This window comes from Glycine max, chromosome 6 (assembly GCF_000004515.6).
Source record: "Glycine max cultivar Williams 82 chromosome 6, Glycine_max_v4.0, whole genome shotgun sequence".
In the NCBI taxonomy this organism is placed as follows: domain Eukaryota; kingdom Viridiplantae; phylum Streptophyta; class Magnoliopsida; order Fabales; family Fabaceae; genus Glycine; species Glycine max.
The window spans coordinates 35106621-35123709 of record NC_038242.2 but is presented as its reverse complement, the minus strand read 5'-3'; the positions used below and the strand labels follow the sequence as shown (position 1 = coordinate 35123709).

The following is a 17089-nucleotide window of genomic DNA, read 5'->3' as shown; positions in this document are numbered from 1 at the left end:
ACTTAATGCATGTAAAATTATAAAACTACCTCTAATACAAAAACTAGTCTAGGTGCCCTAAAATATAATGGCTGAAAAATCTTACATTTATAGAGTACCCTACCTACATTATGGAGTTCTAAATATAAGGACCAAAAATAATAAACAAGATTCATGAGAACCCTAGGACTTTCTCTTGCATCTCTGACTCAATATACTTGGAGTCTTCTATCCAATGCCCTTGAAGAGTAGCATTGCAAAAGGTATTCACAAATTTTATATTATTAATTAATGTAATTACATTAAAATGATAATTAATTTCCATAAATTAATGTAATTAATGCAATTTATTTATGTTACTTAATGTAATTAATGTATTAATATATAATATATAGGATTTGTAACTTAATCAAATCTCTACTAAACATCACATCATGATAAGTGTCATAGGGACTTCTATATAATCGACACGTATACTTTGAACCGTGAAAGTTGACATCTAATTGTCGCATGGATACCATACCAAAGAAAATATTCACAAATTTTATATTATTTGAATACATTAGATTAAGCTTGTTAACAATTAAATAATTTTAAAAAAAATATTTATCACGTGGATAATAAACAAACTCGTGTCTATCAACGTTTACATAATATATAAATCAACATTTAAAATTCACCACAAGAATGTAAATTATGATTTTTTAAAATTGAAAAACCAAATATCTCAATTAAAAAATAAAAAAACTAAAAACACATGAAAAAAGAAACAAAAATTACATTTTGACCTATTTGATTTTTGGTATCCTTACATTTTTTATTTTTTATTTATTTCTCACACTTTATTGTTTTAATAAAATAACAAAACATGATAATAATTTGTTTTTATTTTCAAAATTTAATTAAGGAAATATAATATTTTTGGTCCTTTCACGTTAATCCCTACTATCATCATAATTCCTCTTCCCCTTAAATCTCTTCAAAGAAAATCTTATTTCCCTTAAACCTCTTCAAAGAAAAATTGACGGCGCGAAATCAAGTGCGTAAGCGTAAGCGACTTCACCTATCGTTTTTTTTTTTTTGGCCGAGTTACTTCACCTTTCGTTTTCACTTCCCAATTTCTTCTCTGCGAATTTTGGCGCCTAAAAAACACCCAATTCTGCATCCATTCCTTCCTTCATACTCGCTGTTCTTGCCTCTGATTTTGCACCTTCTCCAATTTTCTCAGCGGCCTCATTCTTGCAAAACTGATTTCAGTGGTTAGCTTTCTTTCTCTTTTCTCTCCCCCCGCCCCCCCCTTTTGTCATTATTTTTTGAATGTGTAGTTTGGACATAATTCATTGGGTGTTTGTTTCCTGTGTGATACGATAATTTTTTAGAATCTTTTTTTTTTGTTCTTTTAATTTGTTTTAGCAAAATGCTTAGTTTTTGGGGTATATGGGTTGAGCGGAGTGAGATATTGAATGTAAGAACACAGGAAGAGAAGGAGAAATAGATGTGACAAATGAATTATAGGAGGAGAAATGATGTGAAAATGTGTTGAAAGAAGTGAATATATGATGATGATGATGATGATTACTCTTTGTTTTAATGGATTCTTGTGGTTGTTTTTCTTTTCTTTTTAATCAGAAAGAGCATGGATGGTCATTAAATAATGCATAAATGATCATGGAGTAGTAAAAGTGATAGTAGAACTTTTTGTTTTTCTTTCTTCTGCTTCTTGAGATTTTTATTTTGTTAAAATCCTGTTGTTATTTCGAAACTATGGAATGGACATCAATTTGATATATTTGTAGAATTAGCAGTGTGCTTTGTGATATATTATGGGTAATTTGTGTGTCTGTGGATATTGACAAAATTGTAGATTTTTATATCAGGCTAATGTTGCTAAGATGCACTGTTGTTAAATAGCAGTTATAGTGGAACTATAGTGCTATTGCATTGGGGAAATCCTTAGATCCATTATAGCGACTCTGTCCGCCAATGCACTGCTATGATATACAGTGCATTATTAGCTTTCTGCCATTTTTTGCATTCTGCAATTGACAGCACTGCTAAGATGCAAGGCGGGTTTGAAGATTTGTCTCATCTTGGGCTGGGTGGGCATAGCAGTAGCACTTTAGCACTTGTTTTTGAGAGTATGAGATAAATAATGGTGGTTGAATACTTGAATTATTTTTAAAAAAACTTGACTAAGGAGGTCTGCACATGTGTTGATTGTTCCTGTCCTTGTAAAGGTGGCCCTTCTTAACCCTTACTCCGCTCTGTTTAAAGGAAAAGGATTACATGGGTGGGTATGGTGGAACTCATTAAGAGTTTCAGGTTGGTAGCAAATGTTCTATTTGCAACATTTTGAATTTGTCTCTTTGTGTTGTTAGGTTCGTTTGAAATATCGCAAAATCTGAATGGCATGTCAGCCTGTCATCTGTTTTTGTAAGTAGTTTTGGAAGTGTCAGGATTTGTGTTGGGACTCTAATTATGATGATAGTGATAATATGCCATCCTTTTTCTTATTAAACCTGAATGTTTTTCAAAAACGGGGTTAGGTTGAGGATTCAATATGGTTTGACTGATTTAGTCTGGTTTTGAGTTATTGGATTACTCAAATGGTTCAATGGGTTGATGCTGATTGCAAACTCATGGTGGTAGTGAGACTAGTGTGTTCCGTTTGGTTTCTATATCAATGGAGGCCTAAGAATGTTTTTGTATCTCTTTTCCAATCCCTCCCTTAATCTCACATGAATGCTGTAGCCATATCAATTTATGAACTGCTTCATGTTCAAATGCTTATTCACAGATTAGGAGGTTTCAAAATAGAAATGACTGGAATGATAGATCGTTTAGAGCTTTCCGTCAGAGGCAGTTTAACTACCATGACCAAGTTCCTCATAAGATTGGTGGAGGCAAAACAGGTAATAAATATATGAAGACAAAATGATGGGTTAAGAAGACCCATGGAATCATCTAAACATTATATTGATTCTCCATGGCCAGCTGTGACATATGATATAATGGCACCATCACCTGTGGTGGGGTCTAGTTTCAAGCTTGTATATCAGCAAATCTTAGCCTCACAGGCACAATTATTGGAAGGCAAAGAATATCATAAGATTCAAAATCCTACTGTAGAAACAAATGATCATCCACATGCCCCTGCAGATTCTAATATTTACACCCAACCAGAAGATGTGAGTTCTGATTCTGCAGCAAGAGAACTAAGACCACCAAAAGTGGGATACTGTAAAATTTGTGAGGTTCATCTACCCTATTGCAAAACATTGGAAATGCATAACCAAGAAAATAGTCATCAAAGAATGTTGAAACTATATGAGGAAATACAGAGACTAAAAACTTCAGGTTCCAGTACTAACACCCAAACTACAGATGAATGTTCTAAAGCTGAACAAAGGATAGATATTCTCACCCATCAGTCAGGGACAACTCAGCTGTCTCAGGTGTTTCTCATTTGTTAATTTTCTGTGAAACTAACAAACAATATAGGGGCTGCTTAAGAGGTTTTCTGTACAAATTTGGCTATAATTTTATTGTTTGGTGTTAGTGAACTAAATTATCAGTATTACTATTAGCATAACAGGTATGATTCTGCTTAACATACCCTTGGTGATTAATTTAGACTTGTCAATTGAACAAATCTACAATTCTACTAGTTAATAATTGTTGATTTAACCATTTTATTTTTTTGGGTAGTGTCTTGTCTCCATAAAATGACAAGAACTTGAATTGATCAGAGGAAAGAATCGTTAATGATTTGCAACATCTAACACAAATCTATTTATCGCGATCTTTAGCAAGAATATTGATGCACTAAATGTAGCAAGTTTTATGACTTATATCCACATTTTGAAAAAAAATCTTTTTGTTACATCAAAAACCTACTAGTTTTTGCTGACATAGTCTGTTACGATGTTCTGTGGAAGAGTATGAGTTTCTTTTGAGTTATGCATCTGCTCTTATAAAATATGAATCACTGAAGTAAAACTCTGTACAATTGTTGTTGCAGGTAGCTGTTTGTCTTCAGTGTGGCAATGCAGGGTTTCCAGAGACACTTGTGTTTTGCAACAAGTGTCAGGTATATGCACTTCATAGGTATTTGTCTTTACTCTTTGTCTACTTGCTTTAATGTACTTTTAGCAATATTTCATCCTTCAGATGCTGCCTCTTCTAATGTGCCAAAGGGATATTCTTTAAATTTCCATTAATACTAATAGTAAGGTGGGAGTATTCCCAATTTTATTTGCCGAATCCAGTGAATGTTGAAATGATAGACGGGCCTGGTATTTGTACCTGAACCTGTGTCATGCACATAGATTTCTATCTTTGCTTTTAATTATTTCCTACCATATATAAGATAGGAATGATTTGACTTCAGTAAAACTGCTTGTGAAATTATGATTTTAGCAGGTTTTCTTCACCACAATTAGCTGCATATGCATGTATTTTTATTGCCATATGGACATTATTTCAAGTTACTCTTAGTATAGAAGGTGGGCGGAATATTTGTTTGTATTCTAAAATAAAGTAATACGCATCTTAAATATGATTTAGATCTGTTGATTGCAGTTTTTATTATAAAAATTTATTTAATATACATTCTGTAAATTATAGAAAATCATCCTTTAAATACCACCGAGTTGATGCAACAATACAAATGTATTAATACCATGAACTTCCTTTTCAGCCTCAGAAGCCTAGTGATTTTAGTATGTTAGTGCACAAGTAATAAATAGAATAGGACCTCACCACTCAACTTAGTGTTTCACTCAAGTTCACTCGTCTATCACTCTTTCAAGGCTTTTTTTGTTTTATAATATTCACTCTTGCCTTTTACCATTCAATGAGAAATATGTCACAAATCAAAACTCAACTCAAGACACCAAGAACATAAATACTCTTAAGACAAAACTAAGGAACTTTGAAGACACGCAAAAATAATGAATGAATACTCAAAAGGAATGCCAAGGAAGACAGACTAGCAAACTCCAAAATTAAGAAAAGGATTGTCCCAGAATTGAAATAAACTAGACATAAATAACCAAAGAGACACAATTTTTTTTGAAGTATAGGTATGTGAAAAATAGAAGGGAAACAACCCTAAATGCTGAACCTTTTTTTTCGCACTTGTTTTGTGTTTTGTTTGCTTCTTTTTATTTTATCTCTGTACCTTTTTTTTGGGCCTGAAATTCAAATTTGAATGCAAATATGTGATTTGGGCATATCCAAAACTGTAACAGAATTGTGGTTCCAAATTTGAAAATCAAATTCAGATCCTAACAACTTCAATTATCCAAATCTGGATTGTAACAGAATTTTGGCTCCAAATTTGAAAACAAATTCAGATCTTAAAAACTGCAATTATCCAAATCTAGATTTTAATAGAATTTTGGCTCCAAATTTGAAAACTAGATTTTTTATGCACAGATTTTTGATAATGTATATATAATAAGGAAGACAAAAAGATATTTATTGATACTAGATGGAATTCAAAAAAGAAAGAGACTCAAAGAAATAGAAAAAAACCCAATTCTGCATGCATTCCTTCATACTCGCTGTTCTTGCCTCGGATTTTGCATCTTCTCCAATTTTCTCAGCGTCCAAATTCTTGCAAATCTAATTCAATGTGGTTAGCTTTGTTTGTCTTTTCTCCCACACCCCCCCCCCCCTTTCATACTAGCTGTTCTTGCCTCTGATTTTGCACCTTCTCCAATTTTCTCAGCGTCCTCATTCTTGCAGAAGTGATTCAATGTGGTTAGGTTTCTTTCTCTTTTTCGATAATTCTTTAGAATCATTTTTTTTATTTTTTTATTTTAACTTGTTTTAGAAAAATGCTTAATTTTTGGGGTATATGTGTTGACGGGAGTGCGATATTGAATGGAAGAACACAAGAAGAGAGGGAGAAAGTGGATGATGTGAGAAATGAATTATAGGAAGAGAAATGATGTGAATATATGATGATGATGATTACTCTTTGCTTTCATGGATTCTTGTGGTTGTTTTTCTTTTCTTTTTAATCAAGAAAGAGCATGGATGGTAATTAAATAACGCATGAATGATCATGTAGTAGGAAAAGTGATAGTAGAACTTTTTGTTTTTCTTCTGCTTCTTGAGATTTTTATTTTCTTAAAATCCTGTTGTTATTTCACAACTATGGAATGGACATCAATTTGATATATGTGTATCTTTTTTTTTTTTTGGCTGAGTTACTTCACCTTCCGCCCATTTTCACTTCCGAATTTCTTCTTTGCTAATTTTTGCACCTATAAATAACCCTATTCTGCATGTATTTCTTCGTACTCGCTGTCCTTGCCTTTGATTTTGCACCTTCTCTTATTTTCTCAGCGTCCTCATTCTTGCAAAACTAATGGTTAGCTTTGCTTATCTTTTCTCCCGCACCCCCCCCCTTTCATTCTAGCTCTTGTTGCCTCTGATTCTGCACCTTCTCCAATTTTCTCAGCGTCCTATTCTTGCAAAAAGTGATTCAATGTGGTTAGGTTTCTTTCTCTTTTATGATAATTCTTTAGAATCTTTTTTTTTTCTTTTAGTTTGTTTTATAAAAATGCTTAATTTTTGGGGAATATGTGTTGATGGGAGTGAGATATTGAATGGAAGAACACAAGAGGAGAGGGAGAAAGTGGCAGATGTGACAAATGAATTATAGGAAGTGAAATGATGTTAATATATGATGATGATAATTACCATCAAAACTGACATTGTTTTTTGGGCATTCATTTTTCCCAAATTTCAGAACTGTCTTTGGTTGAACTTCTCTAAATTTTCTTGAGAATTTGGAATCTGTCCTTCTCTAATTAGTAATTCTTTATGTAGACTCAACTTTTTTCGATGGTTCTTCCCATTATTATGTGCTTCCACATTGTTTTGACTACCCACAATAACCTCACAAATTTTACAATATACCCCTGGTTGTGGCTATTCCTACCATAGGACCTATTGTAAAATTTGTGAGGAATAGCCACAACTTGGGGTATATTGTAAAATTTGTCAAGTCAGTGTGGGTAGTTAAAACAACATGGAAGCACATAATAATGGGAAGAACCATCGAATAAAGTTGAGGCTACATGAGGAATTAAGTGAGACCAATAATTGAGATGGACAGATCCCAAATTCTCAAGAGAATTTTTAGAAGCAAATATGCTATGAAGTTTTGATGATGCCAAAGAAACGCGCTTCTCATGTTTGATCCAAGACTCCAAGAAATCCAAGACTCCAAGAAATCCAAGATAAATGATGAAAGAGAGAATCGCGAGTGATCTTCAATTGTAATATCTTTCTTTGAAAGAGAGAATTCTTCTTCTTCCTCTTCTTATTCAAAGAGATTGGTTAAGAGACCGAGAGTTGTAAGGAATTATGAACACAAGGGAAGGGTTGTTCCTGTGTGGTTCAGACTTTGTAAAAAACATTTTACAAGATAGTGGAACTCTCAAGCGGGTTGCTTGGGGACTGGACGTAGGCACAGGGCGTGGCCGAACCAGTATAAAAACTGAGTTTTCAATCTCTTTTCCCTTAAACCTCTTTTATTTATTGTCATTTATCTTTTGCTTTAAAGAAGTTTACCTTAAATTGTCTTGAGTAATCTATATTAAGGGTAACTTATTAATCCAAGAAGAGAGTTAACATTTAATTGGGGATTAGTTTTTGATATATATCTTAATTCAACCACACTAAAAGAAGTAAGAATAATGAGTGTATTTATATATATATATATATATATATATAATATTAGGAAACAAATATTATCAATATATGCAAAATGTTATCCATGAAGTCAAGAAGTCTTATCATTAATATCGAATTATTAAAAAAAAAAGATTTAAAAGATATAGGACAACGAGACAATTGAAATAAAACCTAAACCAGCTCTGAACATTCTGAGTCTAATTTCTAAAACCAACATTCTGAGTCTAATTTCTAAAACCAAACATGTCAAATTAGTTTGGTGCAGGCTGAGTTAATTGGATTGTATAGGTTATAAACACCCTTAATAGTCATAGAACTCTATATTACCTAGTTTTATATGACTAAATGTCTAATCAAACTGTTTGAAACACTTGCAGTGAAAAAAGAATTTGGGTAGGACTTTGAAGAAATTTTTTATGCGTAGGCATTTGGTGCTTTGGTTAGAGTGGAATGCTTAAGCTTTAAACTGGCAATTTATATCATCAGAACCTTTTTTTAGCACAAGGATTGTGAATTGGATTTTTTTTGGTTAAAAATACCTGGTAAAATGAGATTTAGGTTTTGGTATTACTGTCCTTTGATTCTTTTCTTTTCTGATTTTCCCTTCTCTGAATTTTTTTAAACTCCACTCCCCTGCCAAAAAAACTACAAGCAAAAGATTGCAAGAGTTATCTAGTTTCTAGCACTTTTGTTCTCTCCAAGATCCAAAGAGTCCCATTATCTTCATGAACATGAGAAAAAAATGAAATAAAATAAAATTTATATAATTAAAAATATATGCTCCAGGAAAGAAAGCTGAATACCTGTCTTTGTTCAAAATCTGACAACTGCAGAGCCTTGGCCCCAAAAACTAAAACCAAACAGTATTTACCATCTTGCGTGACCTAAGATGTAACCACATCACCAGAGAGGGTTAATATAGGAATGACCAGAGTCTAATTAATAAACATAATTCTCTAACTAACATGCTAGGTAGCCTCTCAGATCAACAGAGATTGTTGCATGAAGAATAATAATAGGTTACCATTTCAAAAGTATTATTTCCCTTGTATATACAGAATATTAGACTAGGCTAGAAGGTTTTCGTAGTAATGACAAAATCCTGAGAAACCAAATTCGGTTAGGTAGGCCAATTCTATTTAAATAAAAAAACAATGTTGAGGTGATCTAATCATAAGACAAAGAATAGATGCTGCAGACTAGAGCTTGCCTATTAGCAGCATTGATTCAAGGAAAGGCTTCAATAGAAATTTCATGGAAAACTTTCAATGTTATTTATAATTATTATGAGGCATAACATGATGAAATTGAAAGCAAAACTAAATTTAACTAAATTTAAGTTCCTTCCCATCAATTTTTTTTATCTAGTTTGATCTCATATACATAAAAGATGTTTTGAATGATATGGCTGCAAACTAGCAAAGCATACGAATTAAATTTTTGTAAACTATTTGTAGAAGTGAGGGCGAGCCCTGGTGCAGCGGTAAAGTTGTGCCTTGGTGACTTGTTGGTCATGGGTTCGAATCCGGAAACAGCCTCTTTGCATATGCAAGGGTAAGACCGCGTACAACATCCCTCCCCTATACCTTCGCATAGCGAAGAGCCTCTGGACAATGGGGTACGAAGTTTTAAACTATTTGTAGAAGTAAAAGGCATACTGAAGCTGTTATTCCACACAAGGACATAGATAAGAAAATTTGGAGTAGGCCTCCAAGAATAGCCACTGCCTGAACAACTCGAAGCTGCAAGCATGAAAGAAAGATATACATTATATATGACTGAGCAAAAAATACGCAAGTTTAAGATAAAAGGAATGAATTAGTATGCAAGCAACCTTTCTTGTTGAAAGCTCTAAGCCCAATGCAAAGAGCAAAAAAATGACACCAAATTGAGCAACTGTCTCAACCTGCAAGGAATGAACACAATAAGTGAGATTACTAGGAGATAGGAACAGTAAGTAAACCTCAAGTCTAATTGAAGAACTGGATACTTTGACTTGGGATTGGAAATGATATAGACATTGTCCTGAAGTTGAAACAATTAGAAAAATGTAACAGGGCAGAGAGCTTAACTACTTGGTAAACAAAAATTGGCTTAACTACTTAGCATAAACAAAAATTGTGTAAGGCTCAAATTAAGTAAGCATAAGCTAATTCGAGCTTAACTAGGTTAAAGCATAATCATCAAGAATGATGGAAAGAGAAATCTTGAGCACTCTGCACTTGAGCAAACACAAACTATGTTTAATCATTTTGACAAAACAAAAAACCATAGCAAATAATTAAGCTTAACCAAATTTGGAAAATGAGCACGCAGACATGTGCTAGAACCAACTTTGAACAAGTTAATTACCTAACTGAATCAACAATGATAGATAAATCCAACAAATCTCATTTGAAAAGAAAAGGACACTTTCTAAAGCATATATGAGGCCCTCAAACACAAAACTGAAGCAACTAGCAAAACTTAATTATGACTTATTCTCTGTATTGAAATAACAGGGTTAGTCTTCAAAATATCCTGAGAAGACGACATTGATATTGCAGCAATAGTTTAATAGACAGTATTTTCAGAGAACATAAGATCATCACATACTAGTTTGCAAAAGGATTGGAGATAAGAAAAGCACTGACTCTACTTGGTTGTTGGTTGATGTGATGTAACAATTATGCAGTGGTCATGACTCGTGATGCAATTGAAGAAATCAGGAAATCATTATTTTCTTTTATTTTTCATATCTAATGATAAAAGAAAACTGAAACTTGCACTGAACAATACCATGGTTATATCATTAAAAAATCTAAAGCATGGAGAATCATTTTATAATACTAGAGTAAACAAAATATTCAATTGAGCCATTGATTGGGAAAGAGTAACAAATATGATACTGGAGCAATGGTAAGCAAAATATAAAAAAGATGGGTCAGAACAATACCTTTGTAGCAAAGTTTTGTCAATGTCAGAAACACGTAATTCTGGATACTTTCTGATAACCCCAGGAAGGAAAGTTTTAGAAACACCCAGTAAAAAATTAACAACTCAATCTTCCTTTGTAGAGTTTTATTAATGCTGGCAGCAAAAATTTCAGGGCAGCGAGCAAGTATTGTTCCAATGGTTTCTTTATCAAAACCCATATTTTCAAACAACAGAACAATCTGTACACAACAATGAGCAAGAGACTTGAATGGAAAATTTCCGAATATTATTATCTATAATAAAATTGAACAGAGCGATACATTATATAGACTAAACAACTTAAATACTTTCCTAAAAAAGGCTAATTAAACTTATAGTAATCATTTCTAATAAATTACAATAATTATAAAGTAATTAGTAGGACTACTACAATGCTTCCCCTCAAGCCAGTGAATGGATATTGGACATCTACAAACCGAGGTTTGACCCAAAGCAACAAGACACAAGCTTTTCCTCGAGGTGTCTTGAAAGTTGTGTCAACTACAAATCAAACACAGACTACGCTGTTGAGTGAACATGCATAATGATTTTATACATTTATAACATCTATGTCACATATCACACACTTGATTGAAGCTAAAAATAAATACCTGTAGAAAGTCTTTGGGCTTCCGCAATAGTAGTTGAGGACTTTTGGCAATAAACTGATTTAACTTTTTGTTTCGAACTCCTAGTTCAGCAAACTGATCCACCATCGACTTCAGCTTAGTTCTTTCTATCTCAAGGTATAGACAAGTCTGTTCAATTTCACAATAGAATATGTTTTCAAGAAAAAACTAAAAATTCAAAAAATTAATCTCCTTAGTTTGCTTTAGCGATGATAACTCTAGTTACATATGCATCCAAAATGAAATGGACACATGCAACCATGACAAAACCTTGATAGAATATGAAAAGGCAAGGAGCTTCGTATAGTTCTCTTGAATACTGGTAGATAGAAGCCAAGGATTTTAGCAACAGCTTAGCATAATCTTTATCAGGCAGGTCAATCTGCAAAATCATATAATAAAATTTTATTAAATGAAGGTGGAAATTGAGAGTAAAATGATGAGTGGAAAGTACCTACCTCCTTGAAGACGAGGAGCTTACTGCATAAATTCAGCCTTCCAAAAAAGGGGCTAATAGTAAAACAATACAGTATATGCCATAAACCGAGATAATACCAAAAAACTTAAGAGTCACATTAAAAACTTGATGATTAGAAAAACAAAGGTAGCAAGCATAATATCCTTACCGGACATCGATATGCTTCAAATACTTTGACGCCAGTAAATCCACCAAAAATGTAGGGGGACTAGTAGAGTAAACCTGATAGCATCAATCCAAAATCAACCAAATCATATCGAAAAAATGACAATGAGAATTATCAACAAAATTGGCATAATGTACAATACTATGAAGAAGCTTGTGGTACTGAGAAGGGTGAAAGGCGCCGCCATTGGCGACCTTTACGAATTGCATGAGCGTGTCCAACACGAGTTCCTTGAGCGTCTCATCTCCCTGCGGCGAAGCGAGGACGTTGAAGAGGGACTTGAGGAACTCATAGAACTTGGAACGGAGCCATGAGAGGTAGATGAACTCGGATTGGTCGCCGACGACGGAGAGAGCGGTGGTGGCGGCGGCGGAGGCGGAGGAGGAAGGGAGCTTGGGGAGGAGAGGGAGGAAGAAGGAGTGGTGCGAGAGGAGGGATTCGAGGACGTGGTGAGGAGGGGAAACGAAGGTGAGGAGAAGCTGGTTCCCTAGGGTTTTCAGCTCTGCGACGTCGTATCGTCCTTTTTTCTTCTTCCTTGGAGGATCCATGGTACGACACAATACGCATAGGTCGCTGCCTTCTCTTTTGCGGCGTCATACGAAGCTAGGGTCTGGAGGAGAAAGTTTGGATGAGTGACTGAGAAAGCTTGGAGGGGAGGGTTTGGAGGAGAAGAGTGGGGTGCGACGTCATACGAAGCTAGGGTTAAGTGGGGTGTGGCACAATACAAATGCGGTTATTTCTTAAAACCCGTCTTTGTTTAAGTTTTCAATAATTACGGAAATTCCACCGTGTCACATTCTAAGGCGGTTTTTTTTGAGTGAATTGACAATTTAGTCCCTAAGATTGCACTCATTTTGCATATTAGTCCCTAACTTAATATTAAATTCAAAATAGTCCCTATCTTTGCATAAGTGTTGCAAAATAGTCCTTCCGTTAAATTTTAAAGTAACGTCGTTAGTGAGGTCAATTTTAGTGCCACGTGGACTATCCAACGTGGCACTAAAGGATGACATGGCATGACACGTGGACGTGCCTCTTAAAAGATACCACGTCATTTGATGATAACAAAACGAGTAAATAGGCAATTTAGTTCCTGACTTTGTACCCCTGTTGCATATTAGTCCCTAACTTAATGAAAAATTCAAAATAGTCCCTATCTTTTGCATAAGTATTGCAAAATATTTCTTCTGTTAAATTTTAAAGTAACGCTGTTAGTGAGGTCAATTTTAGTGCCATGTCATTTGATGATGATAGAATGAGTGGCTTCTTTAAATTTAATGGTTCTGAACCAATTGAGGCATATATACGAAAAAGAACCCACACACACTTGCACAAATAAAAAGAACCAAAAATCCACAGCAACAACCTTATCTGTGTAGCCGTCAACACCAATGGGCGAGGTCTGCATAACCATTCTCTTTTCCTCTTTTTTTTTTCTTCAATTACCATCAATGTATCATTCCGGGTTCTGATTTTTTTTTTTGTGTTTTGAATAGGAAGAGAAAAAACCAGAGGAAAACAAAGTGGAGGAGAAAAAAGCAGAGGAAGAAGAAAAAAAAGAAGAGAAAAAAACCAGAGGAATAAAAAGATGACAAGGAATCCAAGGAGAAATCTGCATCGCCAGAAATCATGCAAGGCACAACCTTTGCAATGCATGGATACTTTAAGCACGATTTTTGGCATCTTTTAAGTTAGGGACTATTTTGCAACACTTAGGCAAAAGATAGGGACTATTTTGAATTTTTCATTAAGTTAGGGACTAAATTGTCTATTTACTGTTTTGTTATCATCAAATGACATGGCATCTTTTAGGAGGCACGTCCACGTGTCATGCCACGTCATCCTTTAGTGTCACGTTGGATAGTCCATGTGCCACTAAAATTGACCTCACTAACGGCGTTACTTTAAAATTTAACGGAAGAACTATTTTGCAACACTTATGTAAAGATAGAGACTATTTTGAATTTAACATTAAGTTAGGGACTAATATGCAAAATGGGTAAAATCTCAGGGACTAAATTGTCTATTCACTCGCGGTTTTTTATAACCATCTTAGAATGTGTGTCATAAAAATAAAATATAGTGATCTTAATTACAAAAATGTCACTGCATCACATTCTAGAACGGTTTTCGTATGTTGAGAAAAAAATCCTCAGAAGAGCTAATTACCTCATAAATTTACAATAGCCAAATTAGCACCATAAGTCGATATTTTAAAAACTTCCATTTCAGAAAATTTTCATACCATGAGTTCCATATACCACAAAGTTGTTTCAACTGCAAGCATTTTCCAGAATCACATTCAAATATTACTGATTATTTTAAAACAGTTCTTATATGCTAATTTACGCATAGTATTATAAACTTGTAACGATAACTATTCAGTTATTATTTGTATCTTAATAGTGTTATATATATATATATATATATATAACTAAATTTGTGACAGACACCTAGTTTTTGACTTAAATTTGTTGAGTTATTAAATTGAATCCCTAGCCCATGACTATTTTTACAAAACGTGCTTGTGTTGATTTTCTGGAAAAAAATCAGTTAAATCATACATAAAAGGTAACCACAATCATTACTCAAAAAATATGACAAAAGGAATCATATGATGTATCCTCCCACATAGTACCAACACAAGTTGTAAAATGTGAGACCATATAAAACTTGCCACGTTCAAAATAAAACCAACACGCCACAATAACACACTTGTCTAAAATGTAAATGGGGGGTGGGGGGAGGGGATATTAGAATTGGATCCAAAACTGAAAAAGTATTAAAGAAACTTAGAGCAGAACCACTCAGACAAACCCGGTACCCATGGTTTCAGAAACATTTACTCCAACTAGAAGCTGGTAAACAATACAGGTTACACTAGAGCAAGGATAGTTATGATTGGATGCACCTGTAGTTTGCACCCGTAGTTCCCTCAACAATACGTCCCTCCCAGTATAATATAGCAGTCCAATTTTCTTAATAATTAATGTAATTAGTTATTTTTACTTATATATGAGTTTAGAGGAAGTAATACAAACTAATTAGTACTGGCAGACATTCCCAAGGCCATTGAAAATAAAATTTCATACTTCCAAATATGAGCCTTCTCCATGAATCAGACATAAATTCCAAAAACACCAGTTTATACTGCATGGGAAACAATTTTGAGTTTACAATTTGGAAGCATCATCCCTTACGGCATTAATTTCAGATATACTCATCATTGAATCAAGAATTACTGGTATTTTGGCACCATTGATGTGAGTCTAGGAGAGAACCTTCTCTTTATGGTCGAACTCTGAATTGCCGATGTTTAGCAATTACTAGGAAGATGCACTTTTTGTCTTAATACTTAGACCACGACAGGCACAAAACATAGTAGTGCTTTCATGTTGTTTGGTACGATCAAACTTCCAAACTTTTGAATAGAACTGTTTGATTTATACCAGCAGGCTAATAGAGAGCACAAGCCGGACTGCAGCAGCATATAGTCACTAAAATACTAATACTAGCACATAACTTGAATGTCAACTTGATCTCTCAAGATACATAAAAATTGGCCATTAGAACTCAGAAAGTAATGGCTGCTTTTATTAATAGCTAGTAATAACCTGCAACAATTCTTCAATCCTGCAGAGAAAAAGATAATAGACACAAGTTATGGCACAACCAAATATAACTTATACAAGAAGACAAAGAAAATAGATTGACCTGCTCAGTCATATTACTAAGAGTTAGTTTAGGGAAGCACATCAACGACTTCAGATAAAAACTTTCTTGCATATATATAAAAAATTTAAGACATGAAATTGTTCACTAAATCTATTGTCAGCTTTCCAACTAAGTGGAGATTAAGTTTTACAATACTTGATTCTGAAGCATTTCTATTATATAGAAAATATGCAAGACATTGGCAATGGCCATATATGTTAATTCAAAGCAACCTCCCCAAAGCAATGTAACAACACTCATAATGAAGAAAGTGCGTAATTTGGTGAAGGGTGAAGAAAGTGCATCCAAACTACTACTAAATTTTCAGCGTATAAACTTTTCATAATGATTGATTGAGCAATTATTTTAACTTGTTGATTAGCATCGTTTTTAGCACACAAATAAAAGCACTGGTTACATGACAAATCAAGAGCTATTAAGGAGGGATTAGGGAACATGTTGGGTGAACTAGTAGGGCAATGGAATAAGCTGGTAATCTTCATAATTAAGATCATTTTCGTTTACAGTGTAATGTGGCCTACATGTACTATGCTTGTTTTCTTTTTCTTATCTGGTGCTAGATGCTGGCCCTTGTGTGTTAGGGAGACACGACTGCACGTATGGCTTCAACCGTGTAAACTCCTTTTCATAGGAATGCCGTTTTTCATTTTATATCTTCCTTGATCATCTGTTTAATATAAAGTGAACAATGATATTTATATGTATTTTCCATGAATGGGAAAAATTGAGCCTAATCATGAATTAATTGCCAATTTAATTGATCATAAAGGGCAAGCAGAACCCCTCTTGAGTAGTTTGCGTGTAAGTAATTTCATGTATACTCATGATTAACAGATTTACGTACAATATATTTCTTGGTTCAATTGATGGCTAATAAGTGATTAAAACTCTAAAGCTACTGTATATTTAGTTAAAACATTCCACACTGGTTCATATTATAGTATTATGTTTTTTTTTCTTTTCTTAATTAGTCAGTACTTTGAAGGGGACAGAGGAAAAGGTAGGGGCATAAGGCAATGAGTCAGGACTGCCTGAGCAAAGACTCACATGCAAATACATTGGCCCTACAATTGTAATAGACAGCTCAAGGATTATTGCCAATTATCTTTTAAGTCACAAACCTACTTATACAAAATCCACAACAACAGAAAAAAAAAAAATTTAACCACTCCGAGCTCTAAATAGTTTTGTCTCGAGTGTGTCACAGGCTCAATAATGCAAGGCATCATCGGGTGGGCCACTTGTAATTTGTGCTCATCACATGCAATTCATACCATGCATGGTGTACCTTGTACATCCCCATGGTTGTTCTATGAAAAATATGAGAGAAGGCTAGGTTAGCCCCCACTGGAGGCTCTTTATTGCTATCCCAGCATTATAAAGTTAATGATTCCACGTAAACTGCAAAGTGATGAGAAGAACCATGTAGTAATA

General features: G+C 34.1%; 1 protein-coding gene and 1 long non-coding RNA gene across 7 annotated transcripts; one reads left to right on the top strand and one right to left on the bottom strand.

Annotated features, from left to right (window-relative positions):
- Nucleotides 1-930: 930 nt before the first annotated feature.
- LOC102667944 (uncharacterized) lies at nucleotides 931-13845 on the top strand. Of its 3 annotated transcripts, XM_014776690.3 has the most exons (4): nucleotides 931-1238; nucleotides 2777-3434; nucleotides 4001-4086; nucleotides 6743-7289. In XM_014776690.3, the coding sequence occupies exons 2-4, from the start codon at nucleotides 2934-2936 to the stop codon at nucleotides 6756-6758; spliced, it is 603 nt and encodes a 200-aa protein (XP_014632176.1). In that variant the 5' UTR covers nucleotides 931-1238; nucleotides 2777-2933; the 3' UTR covers nucleotides 6759-7289. The 3 variants fall into 3 exon arrangements, 1 of the variants encoding a protein (XP_014632176.1); XR_003267416.2 differs by lacking the exons at nucleotides 2777-3434; nucleotides 6743-7289 and adding an exon at nucleotides 13417-13845; XR_005891874.1 differs by lacking the exon at nucleotides 2777-3434.
- Nucleotides 7801-12085, bottom strand: LOC102668156 (uncharacterized). Of its 4 annotated transcripts, XR_005891878.1 has the most exons (6): nucleotides 11735-12085; nucleotides 11547-11658; nucleotides 11259-11405; nucleotides 10628-11148; nucleotides 9527-9598; nucleotides 7801-9434 (listed from the first exon to the last, which is right to left on the bottom strand). It is a non-coding gene; the product is annotated as an uncharacterized lncRNA (long non-coding RNA). The 4 variants fall into 4 exon arrangements; XR_005891877.1 differs by having other exon boundaries at nucleotides 11547-12085; XR_005891876.1 differs by having other exon boundaries at nucleotides 11259-11658.
- Nucleotides 13846-17089: the final 3244 nt, after the last annotated feature.